Genomic DNA, 27,731 nt, shown 5'->3' on the forward strand with positions numbered 1-27,731 from the left:
TCAATTGTGTCTTTCTCTCCCTCTCCCTACTCAAAGTGTACAAACCGCTAGTTCTGTGGAGGACATGGTCCCTGGCTTGCCAGCGCCATTGCCCTCCTCCATCCATATGGCGTGTCCCTTCCTGTATTTGCTCGAGGGATGCAGTGTCAGCGCTCCTCATGGTGCGTTGCCCTGTTTACGTTCCTGGTCACGCTAGAATATGTACTCATTCCACGGTCCCTGGGGCAACTGTTTCCGCCCACCATACCTTGTCTTTGACTTATGCAGTCCCTTCTGCCTGCTGCTTGTCTGTCTGTCCTGCAGTGTGGCAGAGCCAGACATCCAGCTGCCCTGTGCCCCCAGCACAGCCCACCCTGGACGTTGGTAGAAATGTGTTCCTGTCCCTGATGTCCCAGGTTTTTCTTGTATGGTATTAGACCTTAGCCTGTTGCTCAGTTTCTGTTATATTTTATCTATTCTGAGAGGATTATATGAAATACAAGGTATATTTGCTGGTTTATGTGTCTAACCTTACTTCTAAGGTAAATAGCAAACCAGCTACTGGCAGTAAAGAAGGAGAGAGTGCGTAAGTGATGCGAACTTGTATCACCAATTGTCATAACTTTTTCTTGGAACTGTGTTGACATTATTTCATTTTTTTTTTTAAATTTTTGGTGTTTGATTGGGGTTTTTTGCAACAATGCTACAGCACAACTACTTAACAATGTAGCTGTGCCTTATGCCGATTGTTTGTCTCATCAGGACTTGCAGCATACAGTGAAACTGCTGTGCTAATACCCAGGTGGTCTCAGTTCTGCCCATTACTGCTTCATAAAGGAAAACAGTTGTGGCTAGAGATATTTAACTAATACTGGTGGTGTGGCATTTTCTTTCTCGTTCTCTTTTCTGTAGTTTAAAGGAAGAGGGGCAATCCCGGTTTATTAGCTCTGCTGGTGTGTTATGCACATCTTATTCTTGGTACAATAAGGATATGTTTTAAGGATGATAAGGAAGGGAGAAGCAAGTAGAGCTTCTTTATAATTCGAACAAATTTTTAAAGCTTTATACTTCTTTGACGAATAGGGGCTGTGTGGAAGTCTAAAGGTTCTCAAGTATTACTCTGAAACGTTCTTCGGCATCAAGTTGTTCTTATTTGGTTGAAGTGTGTAGGTTGAACCTGGCATCCAGCCTCTTGTTGAAGTAGCATTTGAATAGTAACAGTTGCAAAATCTCCATTGCATCCAATATGCCAAACACATTCAACTGTGTGTGACTTACAGCAAAGCCATCATTTTCCTTTTGCAAAGAGGTTGATATGAGTCCCATTAGGCCCGTATGTGGGGAAACAGGAGCACCGATCCGTCGCCTCTTTCTGTATGTGCCTGAGGTAAGTGGTTGGATTATAACAGGTATCTTTGCTTTTTAGGTTGTACGGGTGAGCTGTGCTTGTTGTAAGATGTCTCTTATATATATGCTGTTTCCTAAGTCACCTTTTACTGTCATCATATATAGGTTTGTTATTCTTTTGACTATAAGACATCCAGGTGGTTGGTGCAATTTATGTTTAAAATTACAGTGTTTTTTCCATCATAGTCCTTACTGAAACTCACTCGCAATTATAAATACTGCTGCTATCAAAGGCAAAGTGCTCCCTTCTCCCCTGTTAAATTGCGCTTCTAAGAAATGCAGCTCTCTGTGATGGAAAGCAATATTTTAAAATTACATAAGGGATTATTCATTCGTATTTTTATATGAAATGGATGATTCTTATGTTACGTGTAACCCAAACTCACCTCAGGATACCGCTTCCAATTTACCAGTGCCATTAATTTGAGTGAGATATACGGAGATAGGGAAGAAAGTTATTTTTCTAGGAAACTGTGAGGTGTATTTTAAGATAAATATAGAGAGAGATTGTAAAGGAAGTATCATTTTTCTTAACCACCTCTTTCCAAGAAAAATTCTGACATCAGTTTGATGGTTTCAAGGAAGTAATAGGCTTGTTTTGGATTCCTTACACAAAGATCTTGTCTAATATTGTATTGCTAATTTGAGCTAATGAGGCATACATCAAGTTTTTAAAAGACATTTACAAAAATATTATGACACCTTATTGGGCACAGACTGGGCATAGTTTCTTTCAGTGCCTTGAGTGCACAAACGTCTCATAGGCATTTTTTGTCTTGAATATATTTGTGATTGGGGTGTGGGGTAAGGAAGTCGGGTTCAGCTGATATTTGTAGCTGTGGTAGCCCTCGGATGTGTTTGGAGCAATAGGAGCTGAAGGAAAGGTGTCGAAAGAACAATCGTTCTTAGCGTTGCGTGTTCCCGGCAGGGAGCGGTGCTGTTGATGAATATCCACAACAGTGAGTTTTACCTACATTTACCTAAATTAATAAGATTCTACGTGGCGGCACGATTTGAACATTGCCAACAAGAAGTGGAATATGAAGAGGAAACATAAACTTATTTTAACTGCCTTGGGGATAAATTTGAAACTGGAATGCAAACAGCAGAATCACTGCGAACAGCAGAAATTTTTTATTTGAGACTGGAGAAAGAAAACCAGATCAATGATTTTGTTGCTGTGAAAGATGCTTGGTATTGTAAAATTCTGATTATGATTGAAATAACCTGCTTTTCACAGGCTCCGCAACTCTACAACACTTTCAACTTACTCTTCTTCACATCCTCTTATTTTAGCAGCAGCTTGGGGTGGTGTAAGTGAATGGATTGATCTGGTAATATATATTGTTACAACAGAAAGAGGTAACCCTTTGTATGAAATATTTGCTAAGTCGCATGGATTCAGGTTAATTCTGCTACATTTTTTTTTTCTGGATGTAACCTGTCTCACTTTAAAAATAAAATTTTATCTTAGAGTCTTAATGGTTCAATGGCACCGTCTGCCTTCACTGCACAAAGGGGTACCTCTTCCGAGTGGAAAATAGAACGGAAACCTTCAGTTCATCCCCCTTCTAGAGAGTGTAGCTGGTTTTGATGTCTTGTATTTCACACTCCTGGTTTGAATCCAGTAAGTCCAGTTGTGTTCGGTCACTTTACACTTTCCCAAGCAGGTACAGAGGAATTGTGACTATAGTGACAGAAAATAACTCATTTGGACCAGAGTATTATTGGGGTTTTTATCTTTCATGTTTTACTCATCTCTGGTTGAAACTTAAGACTTACTCATAGTTCAATTTCTGTTCCTTCTGTTTTGCTTTTATCTTTATATCCAAAATTTTGGATATATTTTGAAAATTTATATGCAAGTCAATTTCCGAGGCTAAAGACACTATACAACTATTACTTGCATATCTCCTTTATATTTACTGCCAGATGTAAGTTTTCTGTAGGCACTATTCAGCGGTCTTTTATTCTAACGGTTCACTTCTGTCTTATTTTAAACCTGTTTTCATTTTTGTGTGAGTGCCTGCTCAGGAAATGAATCTGTGAATGAAAACTGAATATTAAAGGCAGCATTTTCACTCCATGGATTCCTTCAGCCCCTTATCTGGGCCACCTGGCCATAGATGTCTTTCAGTTGTTCAGTTACTGAAGAATATTTGCAGTATGGCAGAGGAGTGTGTTGGGTGGAGTAGCTCACCTGTTCAAATAGTTTCTCTGAGTCATCTTTAGATAAACAAACAAACAAAACAACAACAACAACAAAACAAAAACAACAACCCACCCTATGGGAACAGCAGTTCCAGCGAAAGGGCCTTGGACAGATTATACACAAGTATGGTTTTTATGAGTATAAGAAGTGATAGCATAGGCCAGTGAGAATGAAAACTGCCCTCATATGTGTGATGTGTGAATGTCCTTGGGCCTGGTCTGTGAACGAGTGGGAACGTAACTGAAACAAAGATAACATCAGTGTGGTGTGTTTTCAATAACAATTAGTGTAAAAGCATCTTATGTAACATCTTAGTCCAGGCCTGTGTCTGTAAATCCTATAAATTGTCACTGACTATCAGAGAAGGCCTCAGCCTGGCCCAGCTCTGCGCTCCTTCCTGGACGAGATCTCCGTCTGTCTGTGCGTCTGTGCGTCGTTTCTGATCGCTGCACCAGCCCCCCAAGAAACAAAAAACCAAGAAAACACATCGCTTTAATCTGTAGGATCACCTCGATCCCATAGTTACGTGAAATACTGTTCTTTGTGGTAATCATGAACTTAAAGTTCTGTGATAAACTGAGGTGAAACTCACTGCAGTGGTATAAGGATTCTGGTCCTGAATCCAACTGTAAACAGTGGCATTCTTAGTTTGAGAAAACAACTGCAAAAAAGATCTCACTGCAACCTGTTTCACTGACAAGCAGATAATGATTTCTGTTTCCACTGATCTGACAATGATTCTTTGAATTTGCTCAAACCAAATTGATAATAAAAGTACTAAATCAAAGGTACTAAAAAATAATGTGCTTCTCTTCTTCAAAACCTCACTTTATTGCCTCTCTTCCAGGCATGAAGAACTCGCTCGTGCTGTCAAGGAAGAGGATGCAATGCCCGCTTCAGCAAAAGAAGCCCGAGTCAAACAGTTTAGAAAGTTGAAGCAGCAGATTAGAGAACTGCAGATGAGACACAGAAGTCTGGAGATTGAGCTGTACAGAAGAGAATGGAGTCACAGGGCTTGTTTAAGAGAGAAAGATGCTCTTATTAGAAAGTGAGTGGCTTGATTAACCTTGTTTTGTAAACTGTGATGAGAGAAATTTCGAACATTCAAGATGAGGACAGCAAGCAAGGCTGAGGTTAAAATAAAAAATCCTCAGTATTTATCCTGGTGAAATCAACAGCTTTGCTCTATGTATCATAGGTATAAACAACAACTGTTTCTGGCAGCTGAGCGAGAATGGATTCTGGAAGAGAGGAATAAAATGCAAGCAGAACGGGACTGGCAGCAGCTCTGTGAGAATGCTGAGAGTGATTGGTATCAGAAATCAGAGAATATGACACGAAGCCCATCTTCAGCAAGAGAGCAGGTGAGAATTTCAAATGAGCCCTGTTTAGGAACCGTCTGTTGCACAGAGAGCTATGGGGTTTTTCCATCGTTACGTTTCCCAGGGGAGGTGTGACTTCCGTCTTCTTTCGGACGTCTATAAAATGGTAATTCTGTATTGTGCACAGCAGTTCGTCAAATATACTTGATCAAAGACCGGATAAATTTTCATGGACAATCTCTAACAGTGGCCTTTTCTTCCTCGTAATGAAATCAAGTCAGCTTGAGAGATGCCACTGCTTTTTTCTTGCCGTTCAACCGAAGAAGAAAGGATCCCTCTTAGAGCAGCCCCAGGCCAAGAAGAGTTTCAGATCACAGGATTGCTTGAGTTCTACCAGGGGAACAATATTGGTTCTGGAAAACTCATAGTGTTTTTGTATGGGGGAAAAAAAAAAATCCCGTTTCTGTGAATTGTACAAGCTTCTGTTTCTGAAAAATGATTGTTTATTGTTTAGAGACTATTACACAATGGGCTAACAATACTGCTCAATGACCAGTTGTTTAGTAAGCTCGTGGGTACAGAGGAGACACTTGTTTATGAAGTTTAGGGTGCAGGCATTTACTCTGGTGTTTTATTTTACCACTGTCTTCCCAAAATGGTTCATAGGCATCAATAGGTGTAGCATAGGAACACACCTGAGAGGTGATTCGACGTTGTCCATTTCACATAGAGAAGATGAGACAATGAATCCAAATTATTTTTGTGTAAAGGCAAGGTTTGACAGAGCCAGAAGGGCTGTGCGTTCAGCCCCTGTTCTGGGATTTAAGATCTCTTTTTCTTTTATTTCCTTTTTTCTTTTTTGTAATCTCTCCACCCTTTGACCTTGAGATCCTGATGTGCTCTGCTTTCCTTCCCCTCCCTCACAGGTTGGAGCTGATCGACAGAAAACAGACCACAGGCTGCATGAAGTGAAGACTCTGCGTTCTGCTTTGCCTGTTGAGAGAGAACAGACAACCCAGGCATCGTTTAATCGCTGTATTTTACCTGAAGGGGACAAACAGGTTAGGCGGTACTTAATATCTCAACTTGGATGGATTCATTCAGAGATGACAACTTTATGGGATTTGTTTCCGCTTGACTTGTTTTAAGCGGCTCGCTTCTTTCATATGTTTATTTAATTCAATATATAAACATATTTAGCCTGGAATACACATAGATCAGGTGTCACAGGCTGCATTATGGTTTGGATCCATTACTCGCTGGCAAAAGGAGCGAGCTGGGTGCAGATGGTTGCTCCCAAACAGGACAATGTATGGTACCATCACGGCACGCCAGAATGGGAGTGAATCATTTCTGGAATGTTCCTGAGCCTCTGTGTTAGTTGCAATTCAGGATAGATTTTAAAGTTAAAATTTTAAGGCAATGCTTCAAAATACTAATTTTCCAGCTGCTTAAAATAATGTCTTTTCTTTTAGTATCGCAAACTGGTTTTTCTTTCATTGGTACTTATTAAAATACATATATTTTTTAAAAAGCCATTCAACATTTCAAACGTAATGCTGGTTCGAAGCCACGTTGAAGGATAACGCGCTATGATTAGAAAACAGCCGTTTGCACGAGAATGGAAGCACAGAGCGTGCTGCAGTGCGCCCTGCTGGGCAGCTGCGGGTGGGAAATCAGTGCTGAGCAATCCTGGTGGTTTTCTGAATGCAGAAGTTGTATTCGGAAGGATACTTCTTGAAAACAATTTTTGCAATAAATTAGATGGAAGTAGGCTGCTGACAATTTCCAATTTCGTTTCAAACTGGACTGATTTGCAGATTGGTCATTCAAATACTGAGAGCATCAGGCTTGTGGAGGGGTTCTTATACTGTTCACATGCACTGTCTTCTGCTGTAACTGAATATTACTGTTGTTGGCAAGACTTTGTTTTCACTGTCACGCTTTTATTTCTGTTGTTACTATACTCTGTCTCTGGTTTGCACTTCTGGCTTGTAGGGTAAGCAGTGCCCATCCCAGAAAACAACATTTTTGCCTCTGATTTATGTGAAGGGGCGTTGTTTAAAAACAAAGAAACAACAACAGAAAAACCGTGTTATTCAGAACTAGAACTTTTAATTTTTCTGTACACAATGAATGGTAAATGGGGAAAGTGACTGAAAATTTAAACTTGATACCATTTTTTTAAATTAGTCTTCTTAAAGCAGCAATGGTATGTTGGTTGGCCTCTGGCTCCAACGACTGGGGCAAGAAAGATCAAGGTTTAGATACACCCTGGCAGAGTATCTTCAGCACACGGGTCCTTGCTTCAGATTGCTCTGAGACCCAATGAGGATGCTAGAAATATTGCAGTAGTCATTCTTGGCTTTTAATTAAGCAGCAGAGACATGAAACACACTAGCCTGGAAAATCTTGGTTGTGACTGGTTTGGAATAAGACTCGGGTCGTGTCTGCCTAGCTGCTAATAATACGAGTGCGCAGATAGGAAGAGGTGGCTTGCAGTAATTCTGGATTATTATACGGTCTTCCGTCTTTTCCACTAGCAAAAATCTGGAACAGTTGTGCTTCTGGTTCAGACTGTGATGGTCCGTGTGTGTGTTGCAGGTTGAGATGAAGCTCTGGGCCCCAAAAGTCAGAACACACCTGGATGATGTATTGGCGCCTACTGGTGCCTTTCCCTACGTGCCTTTCCAATCTCCTTTTCCCTGTCCTCACCTTAACGTCCTTAGAGAGACTGTAAAAGCAGAATAGAGATTGTCCTCATCTTCTGCACACCCTATACTGTTAGGGAAGAAGGAGCCACGGGAGAAAGAGGCCGTAGAGCAGCTCTTGTCTTTACAACAGGTAAATGTGAATTGAAGGCCATTAGTGTTCCAGGTCACATTCACAGAACAGACTCATGACTGGGGAAACATGGGGGCTGCAGGAAGTGGGCAATGATGGAAAAGACAGAGAAGAAGTTGTGTTTGAGGCTGTGCAAGGCATAAATGTCGATACTGGAGTATTTTGCTGACACATGTCCCGTGTGCAGGGCCTCATGAATTGCCTTCTCAAGAGGCAGAACTGCTGCTTTGGAACAATTTAAGGTTAGGGTTGAATACAAAGAAACCTTTTTTCGAGCTCAGAAACAAATTAGCAGCCTTTGATACAAATATTCCAAACAGCTTAGTTGGTCATTTCCTTTTCAAAAATGTCTGGTCTGGACAGTCTGCAAATTAGGATTCATGTGGTGACTGTGAAAGTGTATATTCCACAATTGTGGGAATTTTTAATACTTGAAAGTATTAGGATCTGTGCGTGTAGTGTTGTGGAGAAGAATATGTGTTGGTCATTAATGAGGGGTTGTTGTTGTGCTGTACTTTTGTTTGTTTCAGTGCGATTATAAAAGTTTTCTGAACAAAGACATCCCTGCCTTGGAAATCAGAAAGCTGCGGGAGCAGAATGCCAACCTTCGGGCTGCTGTCGCGCAGATGAGGAAAGAGATGGAGAGTCTGGATGAGCAGACGTCCTCTGTTCCTCCGGCGGCAACCGGAGAGCGCGCAGAGCGAGGTGACGGCTCCCGGCACGCAGCGCTGCGTTCAGCCGGGGCAGCGCAGCGGTCACGGCCCTGACCCGCGAGGTCTGTCCGGCCCACGGGTGTTTAAACATCGTGACTGTGGGCTTCTCAGGATTCCACAGTACACAAACACATATAAGTCTGAGATTCTGATAATGTCTGTATTACAAATGACTTTAATTTTGCAAGGAGACTGGATCTGTGTGTTACCAGTTTGCAGAATTAGTTTTAAACTGTCAGTTTGTACAGTAGCTTGAAATCATGAGCCAAGTAAGTGTGCGGGCATTTTTAATATAAGCATATTCTAACTTTGTTAATAATGAGACATGAATAACCAATTAAAGCAAAGCCCTTGTTAACTTTAAATAAGTAAAGATAAAATAAATTAAAAATAACTGCACATTCATATTATACTCCTCTTTTAGGTTCATTGTGCACAAATGACATTTCAGCTGGAGCCAGTATCAAAGTCAGCTCAACTAACTTGGATTGTATAGTAAGTCCAGACACAGAAAAGGTAGGAAGAGGTTTAAACTACCCGAAGTGTCTGTATGCATGTGTGTAGTTAAACACATAGCATATTATTTTTTGTCTGAATAAACGTTAAAAAATGAAGCAGTATACTCCTTATGTGGGCTGTAGACTTGACTTTACACTTTTTCTTCAACTGGGTTCTAATGTGTGTTTGTGCAAATCTCTAAACCCACATAGAGTGTTTTCAAAAAACTAATTATAAGCACTATCTGTTGTTGTTGTTTTTTTTCAGGGGCCAAACCCCAAAGTTCTTGGAGAAAATGTGGCAAAGCTTAACCAACAATCACCTGATGCAGATCCTGGTGTTGGTCCTCAGTATGGTGTCAGCTGTACTCTACGAGGAATGCACAATACACTGAAGGAAGCAGCAAGAAAAATCTCAATTCTGAGCCAAGAGAAGCAGCAACTGATTGAAATGGGAAACAGACTCAGGGCAGAACTTGGAATGTTATTAAAGGAAGGTAAACTTTTTCTACAGAAGAGTGTAAGTTTACATATTCCAAATAAAATCTGGGAGAGAGACTGCAGTAGTAATTGTTGCAAGATTATCCTGTGATAGGAGGTGCTAACATAGAACAGTGAGAAACTGTAGGCAGTAGATTTTGTTGATGAATATCTTAGATGAAGGGCTCCCTGGTGCTTAGATGTCAGTGTGAGAACTGGAATTTGAACTAAGACCTCTTTTAAGTGCAGAAGAAGAGGAGGTTTGTCTCTTGGAATAAAAACTAACGATTTATGAAAGTGGAAGAGAAAGCAGAATAAGCTTACTATAGACCAAACTTGAATTGAGAGTATATATAATGTAAGAAGATTTCACTGTGGACATTTAAGTTCCATGCAACAGTTGCTCTGGCAGTGAGGCAAAGGAAAGAACACAAGGCCTGTTTCTGCATAGCATGGAATCCATCTGCAACGAGAAGGCCTGTGTTCTGTAGTCAGTTTATATCTACTATGAACACTGGCTGGAAATGTATTGATGACAAAATAACAGCAGAGAATACCTTCCTCAATATTTTCCCTCCTTTATAGGACTTTGGCATCCTGTTAGCTCTGAGCACTGTGCCATTTGTACTGCCTCTGGCAGCCTTTTTCCAAGAGAGCTTGTCAAAAGAACACAGTGTCAGCTGTCAGCTTTAAAGCATCTACAGCACAGGCTTACAACACAGGTAATATAATGATATGCTGTCTGAAATCTCGTGATAATGAGCACGTAAGCCAGTTCTAATTCCATTAATGTAACTTTCCTTAAAATTCTGCATTTAAATGTATTTTACTGATGTTAGCTCAAATCCTTCTTTGGTATCTTGGAAGATTTAACAGAAAAATGGAATATCCTGAGCTGGAAGGGACTCGTGAGGATCTTTGAGTCCTGATTCCAACTAGGGCAACCTAGAAACTAAACCGTGTATCTAAGAGCGTTGTCCAAATGCTTCTTGAACACTGACAGGCTTGAGGCCATGACCACTCCCTGGGGAGCTTATTTCAGGGCTTGACCACCATCTCAGGGGGGAACTGCTTCCCACTATCCAGTCCGAATTTCCCCTGATGCAGCTTTAAGCCATTGCCTCACATCCTGTCACTGGACACCAGAAAGAAGGGACTGGGACCTCCACCTCTGCTCCGCTCTGGAGGAAGCTGTAGGCAGCAACGAGGTCATTCCTCAGTCTCCTCTTTTCTGGGCTGAACAAGCCAAGTGTCCTCAGCTGCTCCTCGTATGTCTCGCCCTCTAGTCCTTTTGCCGTCTTCGTTGCCCTCCTTTGAATACATTCGAATATTTCTATATCCTTATATTGTGGAGCCCAAAACTGCACACGGCATTCGAGGTGGGGCCACACCAATGCTGAGTACAGTGGGACAGTCACTGCTTTTGACTGGTTAGCTGCCCTGTGCCTCATGCATGCCAGGGTATGATTGGCCCTTTTGGCAGCCAGGGCACGTTGTTGCCTCACCCTGAGCTCACTTTGAGCCAGAACCCCCGGATCCCTTTCTGCAGGGCTGCACTCCAGCCTCTGGGCCCCCAGTCTGTACGGACAACCAGGATTGCACTGTCCCAAGTGCAGAATCCAGCATCTGCTCTTGTGAAATTGCACACAGTTGGTGATTGCCAAGTGCTCCAGTCTATTGAGATCTCTCTACAAGGTCTGCCTACCCTCCAGGGAATCAGCAAGTCCTCCTAATCTGGTATCACTGGCAGACTTACTTAGTGTGCCCTCAACTCCTGTGTCCAGGTCATTGATAAAAACAGTGAAAAGAACAAACCCTAATGTTAAACCCTGGGGAGCACCACTGGTGACTGCCTGCTAGCTGGACATTACCCCGTTTACTTAAAATTTCAGATTTGGGACTTCAGAATTAACTTTTTTAGACAGGATTTTAATCCAAAAAAATTCAGAAACAATTGTGTTAGTACAGCATAGATGCAATCCTGAATTGTAAGCATGAGTTTAATCAAGCTTAGTTTTGAAAAAGATAGACCATTTGAAGGATATGCTGTGTGTTCTAAGATAAACTTGAAAATGATTAATCAGTGAGCATATTTCCAAATATCCACAGTGGTGGAATTTTAAAGCACCCTTGTCCAAATTATTGTAATAGCACGTTTTCTGTATATGAAAGCAGGATATACAATTAACCTGTCTCTTGCCTTTTGTAATTGAGACACAGCTTTTGATAGTGAAATTGCAGCTTTCACCAGAGAGACAAATGGATAAATCCTGGCTCCCCTGGTAGTCAGTGGCAGACCTCCCAGGGACTTCAGTAGTCAGGACTTCACTATGGACTTTACTTAACTGATCAGCAGATCCGTTCCTGTGAGGATTGAGTCAGAGCAGCTGATTGTCATTGTAGTTTTGAGGGCAGTGAACAATGTTCTTTCAGAAAAGGTGAGGTTGTTGCTCCGAGGTATGAAATTCCAGTAGAATTATTAACCAGTTTCGTTTGGGGAAATACTTCCTTGGAGAACCTTTCTGGGTAACTTGTTCCAGTGTTTGATCACTCTGCCAGTGAAGAAGTTTGGGGTTTGGGCTTTCTTTTCCCCCCTTATACTGAAGTGGAGTGTCCTGTACATCACTTGCTGCCCACTGCTGCTTGTTCCTCCCCGTGAGGTGGAGGCAGCCATTGAAGTCTTCGGGAGGCCTGGAAAGTGCTCTGCCAACAGGTGACTTACTGTGAATGCCTCAGTGTGTTTGTGGATATATCATCTGTTCAGGATGCTTGTGAGCATCTTATTAACTTAAAGTCACAAGCTTGGCATCCTTTGTTCACTTGAACTTCCAGTTCAATGAGCTGTTTCTTGAGCTCTTTAACACCAGGAATGATTTTTACAAAGAAGATTGGGGACCAGCAGAGCGACTGAGGAGACCTTTCATAGCCTGCTTATTTCATCTGTGCGCTGCTTGGATCAATTTCTGAGAAGGATTAGCTAAATGCTTATGCTAAATGTATGTAGAAACGATTTCCAGGTCTGGGCAAAATTGCCAGAATTCAAAAGCGCGTTTCTTACTTTTTTTTTTTCCTCCACCTCTTTACTTTTTATTTCTTTCACAACTCATCTTAGAACTGAGCTAACTCTTAAACTGAGACCGATAAATATTCATTTGCCATCCATCCCAGTCTTCCCTTGCACGATTTTTAATGAGCTAGGTACTGTGTTTTCTATTTTTCTGACAGGTTGTGTCCCCTGTGTTCTTTTTAAAATCATTAAAGATTGTTCTTGCTTTTGTAAGAATAAACAGATTTTTAAATGGCTCTTGGAGAGGTAGCGTTTGACTGTGTTTTTCCAGGTGATGTGCTGAGCTCCAGTAGTCCAGCCTCTTCAGCTCATGGTTTGCTGGGGGTCGTGGTCGAAATGGCTGTCACGGTGGGTCCTTGTGGCTCTGCGACCTTTGGGATCGTCCCCATCGCTGCTGGAGCGGGTTCACGCTGGACAGACGGGCGGCCATTCCGAGGTCCCGGCTGTTCGTTCTCGGTTGTGTCCGCCCCGGCTGCTCTTTCCCGAGAACACCCCTGCTGAGGCCGCGGCTGCAGCTCTGGAGCCGAGTGAGCGCCAGGTGGAGCTCCCGGCGCTGCTGCTCTGGCTCGGGGGCTTTTCCTCTGGGAAATCACCCTTGCCAGCCAGGCTATGTTTCCTCCTGTGTTCAAGATCATCATTCTTACCGAAAATGCAGAGAATTTATCGCTGTCATACCTACAGGAGTATCAGTGTCAGTTACTTTATATGACTGCCTCATGTTTTGTTTCTTTAGTCTTAAATATATAGCAAAATACTTCGGTGTTTATTTTCATCTCCTTTGACAAGTCTGAAGTCGTTTGCTTTTCATCAAATCTCACTTTAATTGCTGCATGTTTAAAGCTGGTGGAAGTTTGTGGGGTAATTTGGTTTTTCAAGTTGCTGACTAATTTCTTTTCCACAGCTGCTTTATTTTATTTGTTTTTTAGGACTTCTCTGGGAGTTTTTCATCTGTAATTTAATCCTGGGAAAAGACAAAAGTTAAGAATGACCCTGACAACATAAACTTGAGTAGCAAGTAGGGTGATAGTAACAGCAAGAAATGCAGATTTTGAACAGAATTCTTAAGAGGTTTGTTAGGAGGGTGCTTCGGCCCTGTTGATCTGAAGGGAACGTAATTTTGTTTAATATTATTTATAACTGATTATTTAAAATCTGGCAGTGTAACAGCAGACTGAGCTATAAATGTATTCTTTCTTAGAGGCCATTAGTTATTTGTGTTAATGTCATATTTCATATTAGGAGCTTCAGTATGCAAAGCGACTTTGTCCCTTGAGGATCCCTTCTCTGATTGCCCGTACTGGCTTAAAGGGAGAACCAGCTCCCAGCAGCCGTGGCAGAGAGGCAGCGTCACCGTCCGCTGAGGTGCAGTGCAGTTTTATCAGCCATGTGCTTTGCTTTCAGTTGGATTTGTCAATTGCAGTTGCTCAACAGTCATCTCCTGAAAAACCTAAAAAAATATGTATTTTTTAAGTTATGCATTATTCTTGTACAATATAGTATTTGTTAACACTTAATACTAGGGTTTCACGATCGCTTTAATGATGTTATAATTAAAATTCTTCTATAACCGTTCAAAATTAAAAATAATCATTTTCTTTTGTCTTGCGTCCTGCTGAAACCTTCTGGCTTTCCAAGACCAAGACGCCGCTATGGGATTTAACCCATTTTCAGTTGTCTTTTATGAGAAAAGCACATACCTATGTAAGATTGTGTTTGAATTTGAACAGGTTCAGCTAGATTTCTCTATTGAAAATCACTGGCCAGAGCAACAAAAGGCAGATACATCCTCAACGATCATTCCAAGTCAACCACTCAGGCCAAGTCCTCGTCCAGCCCAGCAGGTCCAGCTTTCTTCACCTAGAGCACATAATTTCTGCCAAGGTATTTGGCAAACTTTAGAAACGGGATCAAGCCTTCCTGCTTTCAGTCCTCAGAAGAACACTGCCCAGGGTAAGCATTCTCTGTAAAGCACTCAGGGTATTTGACTCTTCTAGAAAGACAGAAATACAGCAGTGGCTTCTGTGCCCTTCCGCTCCGCTCTTTACGACGGCGACTGTTGTTACAGTCCTGTAAGCAGAATCTGAAGGTCGAGCGAGTTCTTTGGAGGGAATTTTACTGTTGCCGAGCAGAAGTAAGAATTAAGAGAAATGCCTTTATAGCTCCCTGTTTTTAATATTGTGGTTGCAAATACTTCTCTCCTTTTATTAAATACTCCTGGAAAATGCAAATACCTTTCTGTTTTGATGTAGTCTAAATCTTATCTTGGGCAGATATTACCGTGTCTGTCTGAGCATTGCACACTCGGTGCTGCCAATTGGCTGTTAGATCAAATGGTAATTTGGCAAATCCTTGCTTAATCATTATTTTTGTGGCAGTTTAATAGCTACAATACTGTTTAGTGTGCTAAGACCTAAAGGCCAAAAGTGAGATCATGGGCATAAAGTGGTATATGCTGCGGTCACACAGTGAGCTAGGTATGGTTATTCACTATAATTTTATAGTCCAGTACAACGAGTCAGAACATAAAAAAATAGAAGCAGATACAAATTCTGCTCTGAAAGAGACAGCATCCTGACCTCACATATCAGACAGTATCAGGTTTAGGATGAAAGGACAAGATAAAACCTGGGTCATAGATTGAACATTAATCAATCTCATACTTGTACAAAAAGCACCACGTTATTGGAAACTGTAACAGGAGCGCAGTGAAGTGCCGCCTGTTCATGGGCACGTTGTAAAGGAACTTTCTGGTGGTAGCCATTATGTTGAACAGTGTATTGCAGTGTGTTATTCTGTCTCCCAAACTGCTGGCCTGTTCATGAAGTAATTCTTCTTTGTCAGAACTTTGGAAAACTGTTCTAGCACCTGCTGCAGATGGGACAAGAAGTAATGGCCTTAAATTAGAATACTGGAAAAATGTTAAGGGTGGCTAATAGTGGAGTGTATTCCCCAGAAGGATTGTAGGTTCTTCTTTATTAAAGGTCTTTATAAATAGACAGACAAACATTTCTCTGGAATGTTCCAAGTAAAGGTGATTTTTATTTTTTTAATAATAGGTGTAGCATTCAGTAAATTATTTCTTACAATGCTGTGGGGCTTGTGTAGGTTGTTTGAGTTTTTTTAGTTTTGATATTATTATTTTTATCATCATCATCATTATTCCTGGGATCTGATGTCAGCTATGGTGTAATATGGCAGCCGTTTAGCCTTTTCAAATTAACTTTATATTAATAGTGACCTGTACCAATTACATAGGTAATGTAATGTTAGCCACATACAATGCTGCAGGAGCAGGAATGCAACCAGTGGGTTAATGGAAGTTATTTGTTCCCCTCTGTTTGGTACCTGTGGGGCCACACCTGGAGCGCTGTGTCCGGTTTTGGACCCTCTGGTATGAGGGAGCGGGGAGCTGGAGAAGCCCCTGGGACGGCCAGGGTGCCGCAGCGCTGTGGTGTGAGAAGAGGTTTAGAGAGCCGGGCGGTTCAGTGTGGAACATAAAGAGTCAGTGGGTGGTTTGATCGCTGCTTTTTGACTACCCAGTGAGGAGTTTTGGAGGAGACACAGACAGACCCCTTGAGATGCACAGTGAAAAGAGGCAGCGGACACAAGGTCTCTCAAGACGCATTCTGATTCTGAGCAGGGAATGACAAGCACTGTGATATTTCACCCAGACAGCCTTTCCAACCTGCATTACATCTGTTTTTAAACCAGTGTATAGATGCAATGAACCACCAGCAGCAGCACACAGGAGAAAAAAATAGATTTAAGAGACTTTCAAAATGCAGAATGGATTGCGTGTTTGTTCCCAACAGCAGTACGCTACAGGGGCGAAGCAATGCGCGTGGACGGAGGGCTGACATTCCCGATCCATGTGCTTTTGCTGTGGGCCTGGGACTGAAATAGGAAGAGCATTTCAGGTCAGGCCTGTATTGACAGGATAAGCAAAAGGATGCATTTGAAACGTTGCTGATAGTGCCATGCGGTTTCATGCTGCTGTGTACATGATGCAACACCACTGGCAGCCTCACAAGGACAGCAGTTTCTTAATGGCTAGAAATTTCCAGCCACCGTTGCAAAACTTTCTGTATTTTTGGGGTGCATCTAGAGAATAGCGGAAGGGAACTATGATACTGCTGACATGAAACAAATGAAACATCAATACGGGGTGATATTTTCTTGAGAACAACCTTAATTTAATCTCTGCGTCCAGATTTACCCTAAGAACACTTGAGCGGAGGAACTTCTTACCCAAACACACAGGCCCTGAAGTGTTGCGATGCAAGAGCAGGGTTTTTAAACACTCTGCTGTGTTGCCTGGCTTTCTCCTCCAGGAAACCATCCAGATGGTCTCCTTAATTCTGACAGGCTGAATCCTGCGTTTCAGAAAACAGGACTCTGAAAGCAAGATGTTTCAGTTTTGGAAGAACGTCACCTCAGAGCAGAATGTACAAAATTTTCAAGGAATTCTGCTCCCGATTTTTAGCAGAGGCTTGCATTATTTTTCATGCCTGAGCTATGGAAAATTAGTTCAACCTTTCCAGTTTAAAACCACTTGCTTGAATGTAATACACTCATCAAACACATGGTTACAGGGGGTAGAATGGTCATTAAGATGGAGTGACTTGGTACTGAGCTTTCAGATACAAGTGATGTACAAATGGACTTGAAAACCCAGTAACAAAAAAGACTTGCGACAAAGCAAGCAAGTTAATTTGCTTATTCAAACATTTCTTCGAAAAGTTCGGCTCTGTATGAATCTGTCACACCAGTAGCTGTGTTTTATGGGCATTTCTGGTGAAACAGAAACAATTGCGGAGTGAGAAGGACTTTTCTGAACAACTGTTGAACAACTGCATTTTTTTTTTTCATGTACAAAATACCCTATTGGGACCTTCAATGCCTGGCATGTCAAGTAAGCCCTGCGGTTTGCTGTATTCCCAGCGTATGGCACAATTCAATGTATTTTAGTCTTTATGACTACACGTTAACACTGAATTACTGAAGTGGGCTGTTAAATACTTAATTAATTCCACAGTCGAATTCAGAACACGTGAAAGCTTCCGAGAAAATCAGAAGGCTACAAGATATTTTAATTTTCCTTCTCCTTACCCTGCCTGCTGATTTTTAGTTTGTGCTGTAGGAATGAGATGGATTTAATAATTCGTATGTTGATTTTACAGGTGAGTAGAAAGAAAGGGTTTAGAAGGAACACAGGTTCCTTGTTCAGGTGCTTTTGTTGGTCTGCATTGTTGAACAAAACAGATGTACTGCAGAGGCAAACTTGTACAAGCCACGGTGATATTAAAAGCATTGATGCTGCATACATGAACTGTTCTAGTCAGAAATACGCTTCTGTGTTTATTTTTTTATATGCCCTATCCCAGTGGCTGAGAGCAGGTGGGAGACTCTTGTTTGTGATCCGTATTAAATGCATCTTGTCTTGGAGACGCTTGCTAGTCCTTCTGGAAGGAAAGGCGAATGTCACCTGTTTGAGCGTGAGGCCGCGTTTTGCGCAAGGCCAAGGCCGCGAAGGGGCCTCTGTGCCCCCATGTGGAAGGCTCCTGGTCAGCGGTGCCTCCTCGGGCCGGCGCGGGGGGCGCGGGGGCGCCGGGCGGCCGCTGTCTGCGCGGAGCGGCCCGACCAGGGTTGTACACCTGGGAGCAGGTGAAACTTGGCATTCTCCGTGCCGGGAGGGCTCCAGCCGTGCTGGGGGGTCCCGCTGCTCTCAGAACTGTCCCCTGCGTGTAGTAATTTGAGTTTACATTGTAGCCTAAAGAAGAGTGAGATTGAGCTGCTTTGAAGCAAAGTAACTTTTCTGGTGTACTACTTGGTCTTAGGGGAGTCTCTTTTACTATGATTCTCATTGTTACTGTTACTTGCAAAGCCCTGTGGTCTGAAATTCTACACTTTATGGATCAAAAGTTACCTTAAGTGTTTCCACACTAAACAGAATTTCGATAGCGCTGACATCACTGAGGGCTCTCAGAGCAATCCGTGTGGGTGAAAAGCTGGCCGGAGGAGGAATCCGGTAGAACATTAACACACAGAGGGAGTGCTCTGGCTTCCTTCTGGCTCCAATCAGAGAAAGGCTCATGATTTCTTTTCTGTGTTACATAAAACTTCGTCTTTGAAGTGTTTCACAAATATTAACTAATCCTGTAGTTACTTTTTCTTCACTTAAATGTTCTTCTCTTGAATAAGTCCTTCGGGCTGCTGTTCCTTCAGAAACTCTGTTAGCCATAAGCAAATAACTAGTGACCAGTTCCTTAAATGAAATTTTCCATCTGAGGAAATTTCAGTTTACTGATACAACGTGTCTACTTGTGTCTCTTTAGTTCTGAAAAAACAATCTGTTAATACTGATTTCCGACTGTAGTTAACACACATCAAGTGGAAGATGTTAAGCATTTCAATACACTAAGTATTTACACCGATTTTCAGAAGCAGTTTAGGATCTTAACTGTGAACTCACTAGCTCTAATTGCCAAGGTCACTGCTGAAAGTAAGTTGCAGGCTTCTAACGTAGGTGTGCTTTTTCATTGTGAAAACCAAGCCACTGCATTTAAATTATACTGCTCGGTGCACTTTCATGCTGGTTTTCTTCAAGGTCCTTCAGACACCTTAACAGTCCCAAGCAGAACGAGTAACATATGAAGGTCCTTATTCAGCGTTCTTTTAGGATATTTCACTTTAGATAGCATTTCTAATTCTGGGCTATTGGTTCTTTGTCCTTTTCAATGTTGTAGAACTAATCTTACAGGTTTGCAGTTTCACAGTTTAAAATTTTTGTGTGAACGCAGATTTTTGACAGCCCAAAATGTACTATAGCCACATTTTATGTCGTCGTTCCAGACACCTAACTGAGACACCTTTACTGGTTAGCGTGTGTACCAATGTCAAGAGACAAGAAGTCTGCAGAGGAAGGGGTGCATGTGATGCGTTGGTGCTTGGTCCCTTTGCCTTTGGATCTGCAAGATTAGGGCCTCCGATGTCATTTCTGAAAGACATCCCCTTGGTTGAATGCAAAAGATGCTTCAAAACTGAGGGAGTGTTTAAAAAATCAGACTGTCTGTGGGCAGTGTTGACTGTGTGCTGTTTAAGGATCTGCTCATTGCTGTCATTGAGACCACAAATGAGAGGTGGTCTCATTCTGCTGCACCTCCTGTTCAGGCAAGATTATCTTTGAAGCTGTATCCAGGACCCTTCAGACACTGCTGCCTGCACTGTTCTAAACTGTTGATGTCATGAAATTCTGCTTTATTATTTGCCAGGTGTGGTCAAGGTCTAGAGTAATGCACTATAATGATTAAAGTCTTTTTCCAGGCAGGAAAATACATTCAAAGGTCTTCCACAGGCCCAAGCATCCTTTGTCCTGTCATCTGCGCTGTCGGTAACCACCAGGTGGCAAGCTGGATGCCATGCTTTTCCGTCAGTGGCACCAGTCCGCTGAGCTCGTGCCACCCGTAGTCACGAATTCCCCGAGCTGACTCAGTGCAGGCACCGTGCGCGCGAGGGAACAGCTGCTTCAAGCTAAGCCTGAGCATTAAAATTATTTGGAAAGTGTCATGTTTTGACAGCAGCCACAGTGTCATGCTTTGCATAGAGCTATAAACCCTCAATAGATTACTTAATTCCATAATTATATAGTATTTTTTATTTACTTCCATGAATTTTGTTTGGACTTTCTACCATGTTTTGCTGACTATGAAAATTCACTTTATCCTGCTAAATTATCTTTGTCAGTTTGTGCACCTCTCTTTCTGTGTGATTCAATAGTAGCTGGGGCTGAAGCCTGTCGCGCTAGAACGCTGTAGTGTGTGTTATTGCAGATGTATTAGGATGACTTCTGCTGTCTGCTTGGGATCTCCATAGAAAATCTATAGATAAAATCTCAGAGGTGCCTTGAAAAATAAGGATTAAGAGTCTGGAGCCAAGCACTTGTAAATATTACCTGTAGCTTATAATGAATACTGTGATTGACTAGTTTCACCTATCTCACCTAATTAAACCTGTGATAAGACTGAAGTTCCGTTAGATGAAGATAGTGATTTTCAGATAATTATCCAAGAGGCTACAGAATGGACTCCAATTAGTATTAAGACCAATCTCCCTACTTCCCAGCCAAAGATGTTACTTTTTGAATTAGTCCTCTCTAGTACACACAGGTATTTTAGACAACAGAAGTTAAGATTTGCATAGTAAATGCCTTCCTCTGCGAGAGAAGATTTAATAATAATAATAATAATAATAATAATGATAACGATAATGGTAGCAGTGCAGCTTTGTCAAGCACACGGACTTGTCTTTGAGCCCTTTGGATCACGCATGTCCAAACATGTTTTGCTACAGCTTTTATGGCTGCTGGTGGTTTCCTGAAACAGATCAAGCTATTGCAACCAGGTACTTATCAGTGTTTCACAATGCGGGAGCAGGTAGGTCTAACTTTGTGTCATGTTGGCCAGTGTGCTGGAATTGCCTTGGTTGACATGGATGTTCTCTCACAATGGAGAGAAGGGTAAACTAGTAAAATGTGATGTTTAAAAAAAGTTGAACAAGTAGGTAGTGCTTGACTTGGGACAGCTGCTCTGACCATCCAGCTGTCCGCCTCTCCCCTTTCTTAAGCAGTCTGATGCTAATGGAGAAGGAACAGCTACAGAAGAAGTGAGGATGGAGGAGGAGATGCCAGTGTGTTGTACTGCCAGCATAGAAAGCCTTCATGGATGGTTTCATGCCTCCTATGTGCAGCAATTGTTCTGTTGCTCAAAGTAAGACTTGGACAATGTGCCACTGTGGCAGCAATATAGAGAAAAAAAGGAAACCAGTTGTCTTCAGCTATCGAGTCTCATAATTAAATACAAACATAACAACAAAGTATTTTTCTTTCTTTCTCTTGACCAGTGGAGTGTGAAGTTCTATGTTCAACTGAGCAATCTGAAGAATCCCAGCAAAATATCAAAGCCAAGGATGAACTTGAAGTACCAGGTTCAGATTTGGCAGTCAGAGGAACCAGGCTGGAAGTTCAGCAGAAGTTAAAATCCAGGAATTCATCTTGTCCTCATCCCATAAAACCAAAAATCCCTTCTAACATCACAAAAATCCGCAACTACAATATTAAAGACTGATTTCTTTGTTGGCAGCAAGTTCCAGGTCCACACTTGCTATTAACTTTGAAATCTATAAATCAGATCTAAATATCAGCTTGATTTTTGTATGTCGAGTTGGGATGGTTGCAGCCAGAAAAGATAAAAAATACCCTGTTTCATACTGTGAACCCTAAAATAAAGGGTTAATCTATGTACATTATGAGATTACAGTCTCCACTGTTAATACTTATTTTAATTATATACGTTTCTTATTGCTTGCATTGTGGATTTAGAAATGCCCAGTCAATACGTATGTAAAGCCTCGTGCCTTTCAGGCAGCATTTGCAGGTCTTTAGCAAACATTTTGTTGAGAAACTTTAGATGTGATTTAAGCTTATAAGAGGGATGCTTCAGCCTACTTGCTTTCTTATATTTAATAATGCAACTGTTAATCCTGTGCAGTTATTTTTCTACTTGAAAGGCCTTTGGAAAGGCTACACCTGAATCTGTATTTTTTCTCATCTTCTGTAGCTCTTTCTGCTTATTTAGACAGCATGGAATAGTATATTAATATACTATATATTAATATATTAATAGTATATTAAACTTCTGTTGCCACACCAGTAATTAGATTTTTCTTTAGCAAGAGATTGCATAGAGTTCGAAGCAGTGAAAAGCACATTCATTAGCAACACTTAAAACCATACAGAAGCGTTGTAAGAAATAAGTCTTACAACAGATGAAACTAAAAGAAAACTTGAATGAATTGTGATGTAATGAGGGATATCTATATAGTTATGAACACACCAAGACATTGAAACAAGTAATCAGTGTCTTTTTGTAACATTTCCAGTAATGCTGAACTGTCTTGGGATACTAGAGTGATGAACTTTACTATAAGTAAAGGAAATGCACATAAAAAACGCAAGAAAAACCTTTTCTACTGTGGGGAGGGTCAAACGCTGGAACAGGTTGCCCAGAGAGGTTCTGGAGTCCCCATCTGTGGAAATATCAACCCCCCACTGGACATGGGGCTGGGCGCCCTGCTCCAGCTGCCCCTCCTCGAGTGGAGGGGCTGGACAAGGGAGACCTCACGAGGTCCCTTCCCACCCGAGTGGTTCTGTGAGTGGGATCACCCAAGTGACTCATATTTCTCAGTTGCTGCTAAAAACATGAAATCTAAACAGGATTAATGAGGGAAGAGAGCTACTTACCCATGAGCGCTTTTCTTTTTAGAAACGCTTTCCTGGTGCTCTTTGCAAGCAGCTGCTCTTTGGCATCTGACAACGTGCTAGTAATGATTTTGAAGATTTGAATAATTATCTTTCTACTTCCTGATGAAAATGTTTTGCTTTAATGCAAAGGTGCTATGGTGCTAAATCTGGAATAAATTTCATTGACATGTTATCAAATCAATATGAGTCCTGAGAGACCTTGTGAGCTTCTCTTTAAATCTATTAATTACTTGAAAATCCTGTCATTGGATTCAACATGTAACACTGTTCATGAGCTGAAACAACATGGTGCCTTCCCTTGAACCAGGCCCTGAATGAGCTCTTTCTGTAGCTCAAAGCATAGCGGTTTCTAACAAATACAGGAATCTTGGCCCAGATCGCGCCAGCTACAGCTCTCACTGGTTGTTTCTAGAAAACAGTGTGTAAATTCCAAAGTTATTAATAGTTGTAGATTATGGCGAAAAAATATTTTCTAAATTTGCAATTTCATGTTTAATATTGAACGTGGAGATACACAGTGTTTCAGTGCTAGGAGACTGTGCTTTTACAGGTGTTAAACAGAGCGTGCCCTTAGAAAAAGAGCAGTTTTTTTCCCACAATCTAAATAACACTACATCTGAGCCTGGAAAACATTGCTCTTCCTTCTGTATATCGTGGATATTAGCTCATGGGCTGCAGACTTCAGAAATGCCTTTGTGTAGGTTTCTTTGCAGGTTTTTTAGGCTTTTTTTGTTTGCTTGATTGAGGGGGTTTTGGGTTTTTTGTGGTTGTTTGGTTCCACCCTCACCCCCACTATGTGACCTGGCGTGCCTGGTCATGCAGACCTCTCTTCCCAGAAACGCAGTTTCCCTGAGAAACAGGTTTCCTTAAGGCAGTTGTAGGTAAGGGGCGATGACAGCTCTTGGGTGTTCAATTTGATTTAGTTGTAACAGGGAAAAAAAAAAAAAAATGTAGTTCAATCATAGTACATTTGTTTCAGTGTAATTGTAAGAAGGTAGCATAAGTATGCTGATAATTGAGGAACTATGCATAATAACATTAAAGAACATATTGCTTGGATTCTGTGTGGGTATGTTGTGCTGTGTACTAAATGCAGGGGGGAAATTCTCATGTATTTCTCTTGTGACCAAAATATTTTAAAAAGTGGGCATTGATTCTTAAAAAAGAGATGAGAAAGAGTGGTGACAAGGTAGAACTGTGGATGGTGTTGAATTGTACAAAGAAAGGGGAGACCATAAAAAAGAGAATTCCAGCCAGTCACTGAGTACTGAAAAGGTGGAACAGAGTAAGTTGCTGATTGTTGCCCTTATCAAAAGGCTAAAAAGCTACTCCAGTATTGAGGAATACGTGGATAAAGGCAGGAGTTCTACCAGAGGCAGCAGGGGAAGGCGGGGGTGGGAACGGGACCCGCAGGCGGGGACAGCTGCGGGTTCTTCACATCTTGGGCCCACGCTCTGCCGACCGACAGGCGGGATGGGTTTTTTGGTATTGAAATAGCAGTCATAGGAAACAGAGACCAAAAATCAACTCTGTTTACTGTTTGGCTTTAATTTAAGGAGTATAAGTTATCGAGAAAGTGGATAAAAAGTGTCTGCAAGCAGAGTGATCTTCCACTTTTCCGCCCTTTGGAAGGGCGGGCGTACCCGGCCGCGCCGAGGAGCGAGTCTCTGGTCCCCGCCTCCGAACCGTCTGCTGCTGCCGGTCCCGGCGGCGCGACAGGCCCGAGCACGGGGCAGCGCATCCCTGTCCGGCGTGCCCGCTGCCCTGTGGTAACCCCGGGACCGCGCTCCGCCGGGGTGAACGACCGGAGAGCGCCGGGTGCTGCTCGCTCCTCCGGCGGCCCCGCCGTCCCCTCAGCCGTCACCACATCGCCCTATCGCCTAGCAACACCCACGGAGCCCGCGATTGGCAGAGCCGCGCCCCCGCCCACACGCTCCCGCCTCCGGATTGGCTGCCGGCACGGGATTGCGCGTCCAGCCCGGCGTCCCTTTGTGCGCCGCGGGCGCGCGCGGGCGCTCCGCAACCCGCTCCCGGCTGGCCCGGCGCCCGCGCGCCCCGCTGGGCCGTGGTGCCGGCGCGGCAGCGGTTCCCCAGTGAAGCGAGCACACCCGCGGGGCGGTGGGGGGGACACGAACCGGCCCTCGCCCGCAGTGGGTCGGCGCTGCCTCACCCGCGGCCAGGCCGGCCCGAAGCCACACGCCCCCCGCAGCGCCCGGCCTGCAGTACGGGGCGGGGAGCGAGAGCTTGGCCCGGTGCCGCGGGCACGAGGGCACGCCTGGGTCCTCCCCGGCCTGGCCAAGGCCCCCTCCTCCCCTGGAGCGGCTCCGGCGGGCAGGGGTTGGCATCACCCCGGGGCCGGCTCGGGGCGGTCCTGCCCCGGCTCTCATTGGACTGCGACGAGGAGTAAACTGTCAGCCCATGTGGCGTGGCCGCCGGAGGTGGTGGCTGCTTAAATAGCGGTGGGAGCTAGAGGGAGACAGTGAGGAGAGCGCGGAGCATCGGCCGTGCGCAGCCCGGCCTCCGCAGCAGCGCCCGAGTCCATCCGCAGAGCCCACCCCGCAGCAGCCCGGTCCGGCGCTAGAGACTTCGCGGCACGAAGCCTTCCGCCCCTGTGCAGGTACCGGCACGGCAGCGGATGCGGCGCGGCGGGGGGAGCAGCAGCCTCCGCTCCCGCCTCCGTGGGCCGCTGCGCCCGGCGGGCGCGCCGAGGAGGCTCCATCTTGCCCTCTGCAGCGCACGCGTTGCGCCCGCGCCTCGCTGGGCGGGTGGCGGGGGCCCCGCGGGCTTGGCCGGGGTCCTGGGACCGGCTGGGACGCCGAGGTTCCGCGGCCCGGTGCCGCGGTCGCCGCGCCCTGTTGTCGTGGGTCGCTGTCCCGTGGCCCAGCGCGGCCGTGCCGAGGAGAACCCCCGGCAGCTCGGTGCCTGGTTACCGAGCCGCAGCCTCCCGCTCTGCCCGCCCGGCGAGGCGGCGCGGTGGGAGGCTGAGCGGCTGCATTGTGGAGCTGGCGCTCGGCCATCTTGGCAGCGGGCGGGGACCATGCCGCCGCGACCCCTCGCCGCCGGGCCGGGCGCGCCCGGGGACGCGGCCAGGGGCACCGCAGCCTCGGCGCCGGCGGCGGGAGCCCTCCTGCCGTTCGCCGGCCCCAGCAGCGGCTCCGCGGGTAGCGAGGGGCCGCGCCCGCCGCGGGGTGGGCGGCCTCGGCGGCCCCGCGCTGCCGCAGCCCGCGGTGCCGGGCGGTCCCCGGGGTTCGCAGGCTGCTCGGGGCGGGCGGCGGGGCCGGGGCAGCGTCCCGGCACTAGCGTGGCAGGCGGAGGGAGCGCGTAGGGAGGGGATTCAGCGCTGACTATTGCGAAAGGTGACTTGTCAGGTAAGAGGAAACCACCTCAAAAAAGGTGCCGCATATGCTGCAAAACATCTTTTTTTTTTTTTTTTTTTCGCTTCGGTATAAACCGACAGCCCACATGAAATAGCCCATTGATCATACACAAGTCTGGATTTGATGACGTGATTCTGTCAGGAATGTGATTATCATCTTCTCTCCTCTGCTGTTTTTTCATCTATTTGGTTTTTATTCCACATTCCTTCCCTGGCATAGGGCCTTTTGAGATAATGAATGCATATTTTCCTAGCTAAAAGCTTTATTTGAGTGCTTAAATTGAAACGGGCGGTATGAAAGCTGGGTATGTTAACTTGCATACCCCTTCAGAGGGCAGTGTTGGGGGCTTTGGAGCGCGTCTTGCATTAAAAAAAATGAAGAGGAAAGCCTGAAACCACACACAAAAAAGGGTTCGCCTTCTCCTGCAGCCTCTGTTCTTCTTGGAACAAACTGAAAATAATAATACATTATGAAAAGCTGTGTTTAGTGCATGAGTTCAGAGGATGAGGGCCACACGTGGAGGGCAGTTGTGAACAGATATTTTATAAACGTGATATAATGATACTGGGGACTTAAATACTTGTACAAATCAATTCTGACCATTTGGGAATCAACAGAGCTGTGTTAATACCATAAGCAAAATCTAACCTGCTTCCCTCAAATAACAACTCTGAACCAGATTATGTTTCCTGCTAAGTAGTGCATTTTAAATATGAAAACACGACCATTTTTCATTTGTCTTGTGGTCAATGGGACAAATCCAGCCTTGAAACAGAAACAGTTAAAGGTCTTTGTTAAATCAAAGCTATTGAACACAAATTGATGGTATCCAAATGCTTTCAAAAAACGAAAAGCAGCCTGTGTCTGTCTCTATTTCTGTAGAGGTTTCTTTGGTGGCAGACTTTATGGCTCTTTGCAAGTGAAGTTCCTACGTAATGACAGTTTTAATTACAAATTTTAGAAGTGATAATCAGAGATTAGGAAACCTGGATTACGATGTAGTCATACTGAAAAACTATAAAGCAATCCTTTTGTCACTATCTGTGCTGAAGGAAGCTATGAATTTATGGATGTTTCATTTTACAGTAATGGGAGCACCACAAAAAAAAAAATCAAGATTTGGACTGCCTGGAGACAATAGCAGAGTTGGATTTGAGCGGTCTGCCCCACCATGATGGCGGCTGTCAAAATAACAGTGAAACGAACATAAGCAATGTGCTCCTGTCTAGAGGAGAGAACTGTGCATCGGGCAAAAATGGGGTTTGAGTGTTATCTGTTGTTCTTTGCAAACAGAACAGGAAAAGTATTCTCCGCAGTTGGCAAGTCGGGTATGAGGGGGGAAAAGAAATCAAATTTTACCTTCGCTTTGTAATTTTTCTTGTCTTTGTCTTTCCCCTCTAAGAGCTTACAAGATTAATGGGCACAGAGATATTTTTGTAGGGAAGCAGTAGATAAAGTGATATTTAAAAAAAGGTTGAACAGCTGCCAAGGATGTTGGAAAATGGTGATTAATAC

General features: G+C 43.7%; 2 protein-coding genes across 11 annotated transcripts in view; both read left to right on the forward strand.

The window, feature by feature from the left end:
- CCDC57 (coiled-coil domain containing 57) overlaps positions 1-23,898 on the forward strand; it is a 28,842-nt gene extending 4,944 nt beyond the window's left edge. For 5 of the 10 annotated variants that reach the window (XM_071816339.1, XM_071816340.1, XM_071816338.1 and 2 more), the window contains exons 2-11: positions 4,446-4,646; positions 4,797-4,962; positions 5,847-5,981; positions 8,295-8,469; positions 8,902-8,993; positions 9,243-9,471; positions 10,040-10,176; positions 13,761-13,883; positions 14,249-14,471; positions 21,420-23,898. In XM_071816339.1, coding sequence (XP_071672440.1) covers positions 4,486-4,646; positions 4,797-4,962; positions 5,847-5,981; positions 8,295-8,469; positions 8,902-8,993; positions 9,243-9,471; positions 10,040-10,176; positions 13,761-13,883; positions 14,249-14,471; positions 21,420-21,643 — 1,665 coding nt within the window. In that variant the 5' untranslated portion in view covers positions 4,446-4,485 and the 3' untranslated portion in view covers positions 21,644-23,898. Of the gene's footprint in view, positions 1-4; positions 1,367-4,445; positions 4,647-4,796; positions 4,963-5,846; positions 5,982-8,294; positions 8,470-8,901; positions 8,994-9,242; positions 9,472-10,039; positions 10,177-13,760; positions 13,884-14,248; positions 14,472-21,419 lie in introns of those variants that run through there. The other 5 variants (XM_071816336.1, XM_071816334.1, XM_071816335.1 and 2 more) reach the window with 4 other exon arrangements.
- A 1,026-nt stretch (positions 23,899-24,924) lies between these two features.
- The window catches only part of FASN (fatty acid synthase), a 37,726-nt gene continuing 34,919 nt past the window's right edge, over positions 24,925-27,731 (forward strand). The window contains exon 1 of the mRNA XM_065852750.2: positions 24,925-25,456. The gene's annotated coding sequence lies outside the window, so the exon portion shown is untranslated. The remainder of the gene's footprint in view (positions 25,457-27,731) is intronic.

Source organism: Patagioenas fasciata, chromosome 18 (assembly GCF_037038585.1).
Source record: "Patagioenas fasciata isolate bPatFas1 chromosome 18, bPatFas1.hap1, whole genome shotgun sequence".
Classification (NCBI taxonomy): Eukaryota; Metazoa; Chordata; class Aves; order Columbiformes; family Columbidae; genus Patagioenas; species Patagioenas fasciata.